Raw genomic sequence first — 5448 nt, 5'->3', positions numbered from 1 at the left:
CAATAAAGGAATGAGTGCAATGAAAGTGACTCAATGAGTTAGAATGAGATTAATTTTGAGTTTTATTTTAATAGAAACATTAACTCTTTTAATTCATATAAATTGTATGAACGAAAGATATGATACTTTAAGAAAATATATGTTTTTGAGAAGTATTAACTTTTTCACGCAAAGACTTATTACAAATTTCATTATTAAATATTAAATGTGTATGAATAATTTGTTATAATTAATGAGCTTATATAAGAAGAAGAATGATAGCCTAATTACATAATCATATCTTTATAATTAAAAAAATTAATCCCATTATAGAGTAATGATTTGTAAAAGATGAAAAATGAAGGGCATAGTAAATTGCATATGTAACAATTAATTTTAAATAGACAGGAGAGACAGCATGTTTCAGTTTTGTTTAGGGACATAATAAATAGTTAAATATTGAAAATATAAATGAGAGTAACTAGAAAAAGAAGAGTAGAAAAACAATTGAGTAATGGGTTGTAAAGAGAGAGAAATGGATTCACAATAAAACAATGGATTGTAAAGGAAGAGAAATAGATGCATCGTAAATTGCATGAAAAAAGAAGAGCGAGAAAACAATAGACAATAATAGTTTGTGAAAGAAGAGAAATAAATGCGTAGTAAATTACATAAAATTAATTTTCATAAGTAACAATGTTGAAAAGATAAATAAGAGTAATCGAAAATTAAAAAGAAAGTGAAAATATTATAAAAGAACTTCTTCTCTTTATTTATTAAGATACCAAACAAATTATAGCATAAGTTATCCTTGTATTATTATCTTTTAACGGCTATCCTTGTATTAACTTACTTTGGGTCTAATTTTTATTTCGAAAAACAATAATTATTTCAGTTAATATATTTTGATGATTTTCAAAGTGGACAGATATTTAGTTTTCCTGTCAACCAAGAATAGCTGGATACAAATGTTTGGGCTACGAGACCAAGTTATGGGCCCAGCTTTGTGAGGCTGAGAACAAAGAATTACAATACTATTATGTTCTTTTTTGTCTTCAATTTACAAATGCTTTGTTGCAAAATCTACCTTCCATTTACACTACACTGCTTCCATAATGTGTACATGAAACCAAACATATCCTCTTTCATCGGAATAATCTAAGTTTTTCGCACAGTTAATATAACATATCTGAGAGAGAAAAGAATGTCTTCTTCCACTGTTATTCACAATTTTCCTTCTGTAGCTTCTTGCTTTCCAAATTGCCGCCATAACCGAACCTTGGTTCCTACCCATCATCATTTTCATTCACCCAATTCCCTTTTGAGGTTAAAGACGCAACCTTTCCGCTCAAACACTCGCTTCAGGAGTTCCAGAACCCAGAAACCTCGCTCCAGTTTTGTAGTCTTCGCAGCACAATCGAATTTTTTAAAAGGTTAGCCTCAATTTTATTTATTTTTTATTAAATTACTTTGGATGTGTTTAGAAAAGGTGAATGGATGATAATTTTAAGGGGTTTTGTTGTTAGCAGAAGGATTTATGGAGAGGGTGAATGACTGTTGAATGTTAGTGAAGAAACTGAGTATATAGTAGTCTTTGTTAAATGTCATACTAAATGATTTTGTTCTTGCATAAGCTTTTTCTCCTTTATCAAATTATGGTTAAAATTTAGGTAAGTGACTCTAATATGGATTTTCTCAAGTGATTGCCCCATACCATGATACCACATTACATCAATATAATCTTCAAATTATTTTCTTTTATTGCAGCTATTTTAACAATAAACTACACCTTTTACCTGAATTAACCTTTCATGAGGAAGCTTATAGTTCACAGAAAACTAATAAAGTAAGCAGTACCTTCATTCAATTATGTGGTATCTTGGATTAAATTACATTCAGGATGTTATGATCTATTTTCCGATGTCAAACATATGCATAACAGTGGCAAAGTATTCTAAGGATTATTGGGGTTAAATGGGACCAAACTATCAAGTCTCAAGAAATTGTTGATTTTGGGATATAAAAGTTGGTTACCTTATACTGGCATTGGTGTTTCTTTGATGGATGCATTTTTTCCGTGGCTTGTGTATGGCAAGTCAAATTTAATGAAGGAGGTGAAGCTCAAAATCCTAAACTTATTCCTAAGATTTTAGATAGTTTTCCAGTATAGATGTGACTACCTGGATGATATGATCCTTTCATGATAGCAACTGTATTTAATGAAACATGGTGATTGCATGCCATTTTTAATTTCATGAGGGATTAACATGATACTGGCAATTGGTATTAAGTTGATGCACTCCTTCCTGATTATCAATCTTTATTGGAAGGAAAAACACCATTTGATTAAGAATTGTCGTATGTTGAAAGTATGTTGTTATTCTTCCCTTCAGAATCAGGAGCATTTACCTTTTGCTGTGCTGTTCTGTATCAACCCTAGCCAATTTTTATTTGCCTAGTTTCTTTTGCCAGATTTTTGGCTTGTTCAATAAGCCTGACTATTGCTCTCAAATTTGTGATTATGAACTAGTTCTGGAGAATGTATGGAAAGTTGGTAAAGATGGAATTGAGGCAGGCACTAATCTGGTTCCTGTAAGTCAGAATTTCCCCCCAAAGTTTAAATTACTGTTTGATCTATTCCTAGCTATTATATTCAACTTTGTCACAAATACTAGAATGCCTACCTTCTTTGTTGTTTTTCATGTTTCTCTTTTCTTTTCTTCTCCACCCTGATGCTAGAACTCTGTACCGAGGCCAATAGCAAGGATTTCAGTAACTATTGTGGCTTTGAGTGTTACTCTTTTTGTACTCAAGGCATTCCTCTCTACAGCTTTCTTTATATTGGTAAGTCGTTCAATTTATTATTGTCATCAAATTAAAATTTCAGGATTATGATTTTATAGTTTTATAATACAAATTCTTCGTATGAAATCAGTTGCCATGCATGCCCATGCATTATGATGAAGGTATATTTTGAGAGAGAGAGAGAGAGGTCATAAAGAGTGTTGGCATGAAATGACAAATCTAGGTCACAATATCAATTCCATTGTTCAACAATGCCAAAATTCTGTTATACAATAATCTAATCATTCAGGGCGAGGCTATCATACTCATCCATTAAGATGATTGTGTTATACAATATTCGCATCCATAAAGAGTGTTATACAAAAGATTGCATGCTTCAACCATTAGCATCTTTGCCTTGTAGGATTTGGATAGATGCCAATATTTTTTTTGTGTAATTGGGTATCATTGCCATCACCAGAATTTTTAATGAAGATGTAACCAAAAACTTCTTGTGATATCTTAAATGAATGCCTAACTAATTATGCCGGTTTTTGTGTTGATCCCCTTTACATAGTATTCTCTTATACCGGATGCCACCTTTCCTTTTTCTCTTTTGACGCTTTAGGGTTGAATCGCATCTTTTAGGCTTGGTTTGTATTCCAAGAAAAATAGACTTCGGTTAGTAGAATATAGCTTTGCCAAATCTATAGCACTTTTCCTAGTCTTCAAGGATAAAACTTGAAAACTGAGTCCTATGGGACTAACATGCAACTGGCCATTTGTGTTTTTCTTCTCTGTCTCCCATAAAAAAAAATGTGATCTGTACACAATCATTCACCATTTTGGTCTATGTTCTGATTATTTCAAAACTCTGAAATGTTGTCATTTTATGGATAGCAGTTTTGACAATCACATAGGGCTAGAAATGAGTCGAGCTCGTTTCAGCTCGGCTCGGCTTGAAAATAGTTCGACTCGAGTTCAACATGAACTTTTTTTTTTCCAATTTGAAATTGACTTTGTTCAAGTTCAATTTAGCTCATTAGCTTGAGTCACATGAATCAAGAATCAATTTTTTTTAATCTTATACATTTCAAAATTTCAATTTAACAATAGATATTAGATAAAATGATTGTTTATTTTTTTTTAAAAGACAAAATATAACTTATTCTATTGACTTTGCAAGGGTATAAGGCATGACTCTAAAGTAACATAACTACAACCAAAGTTTGTATGAATAAAAATTACTCCACCTTGCATAAAATAATAAAAAATTCAATTCATAACCATGAAATTCTAAAGTGTTCACTTATTTTATTATTATTAACTTGTATCTTAGTTTCTAATGTTCTTTCAAATTTTAGTTAGTTGAAATAAATAGAAAGTTAATTATATAAATTATATATTTATGTCAAGTCAATTCATGAATCAAATGAGTCGAACTATATGCAATTTAAGTTCGACTCATTTATTTATCAAGCTTAATTCATTTGGTTCATGAACCAAATTCGACGAATTAATTACCGAATCAAAGTTTCAAACTATTTTCAAGTTGGTTGGATTCATTTGGGTTCATTGCCACCTAAATCACATATTAGCCATACCAAGGTATTTGAAGGGAACTTATACAAAGAAAAAGGAATGTTTGTTCCCCTTGAAACTTATTATAAAGAGATGAATGTATTGTCATCACCAAAATAGAAACAAATGGCTGAATGTATCCCAATTCCAGATGATGATTATTCTAAGCTTTAAACTTTATTGCTATCTGCTATGTTTAACACCAGTAAATTGCTGTTTGATAGGCCACCATAGGACTTTCATACTTTGCATACCTAGCATTCAACAAAGATCGAGGTTCAAGCGGGAACGGAGGAACTACCTCTACTCCTATGGATGATCCTGTAGAAGAAGCTAGAAAGATAATGGAGAAATACAAGTAGCAGCCTCAGAGTAAGGTATTTTGAACCACTCAAATTCTGCATTATAATTTGTTCAATGTAAAGCTGTGATCCTGTGATTAATAGTTTATTACGTTAGGAAATTTGGTGGAGTGGAATTGTCATCATTTACGTCATTTTCCATTTCTAGATCATATTATAGCCTTTAACACAGCCTCGATGCAAACATTTTCCATTGCATAGATGTTAGTTAAAGCATGTTTGGATTTGCTTACTTTTGAGGGGAAGTTTGTTTTCTTTCAATAGTTACTGAGAAAAACTTAGTTATAAACTGTTTTGAGCATAAAATTAGCTCATTGAAACATATACTTAAGGCGCATTTGTGCAAACACAATTGAATGAAGCATGTAATTTCATAAATTTAATGTGATAAGTTTCAATGTAAAGTTCATAGTTTATTTAAGGTAAGAACTTGAGGAGGATGCCTAAGTCACTATCATAGTTTAGACCAATGTAATTTATATAATTGATTATAGTAAAAATTGATTTTTAAAGTAACATGATTTTTGTTTAAATAACAGATATTAGAATAATGATTTTTTAAGAAAATGTTGTTTGGATACTTAAAATCAAAATTGGTTTTGAATTTATAATCATCAAAATGAGTTTTAAATGTCAATTTGTAGTTTATTGCTTCAATTCTAACTTGGTTTTTTTAATTGAAAATGATTTTGATTTGGCAATCAAGCATCTTAAATTTGAGTCAAACCAAGTTTGACTAAAC

At 30.8% G+C, this 5448-nt stretch overlaps 1 protein-coding gene across 1 annotated transcript; it reads left to right on the top strand.

Annotated features, from left to right (window-relative positions):
* The first annotated feature begins 1040 nt into the window (after window positions 1–1040).
* On the top strand, window positions 1041–4877 carry LOC109808788 (uncharacterized). Its single transcript, XM_020371927.3, has 4 exons — window positions 1041–1412; window positions 2510–2571; window positions 2719–2823; window positions 4569–4877. Exons 1-4 carry the CDS (start codon window positions 1184–1186, stop codon window positions 4704–4706), a joined length of 534 nt encoding a protein of 177 aa, XP_020227516.1. The 5' UTR covers window positions 1041–1183; the 3' UTR covers window positions 4707–4877.
* The last annotated feature ends 571 nt before the right edge of the window (window positions 4878–5448 follow it).

The sequence above is a fragment of the Cajanus cajan genome, chromosome 4 (genome assembly GCF_000230855.2).
Source record: "Cajanus cajan strain Asha chromosome 4, NIPB_CcT2T_4, whole genome shotgun sequence".
Lineage (NCBI taxonomy): Eukaryota > Viridiplantae > Streptophyta > Magnoliopsida > Fabales > Fabaceae > Cajanus > Cajanus cajan.
The sequence above is the reverse complement of the archived record's forward strand: the minus strand, read 5'-3'. Positions and strand labels throughout refer to the sequence as shown.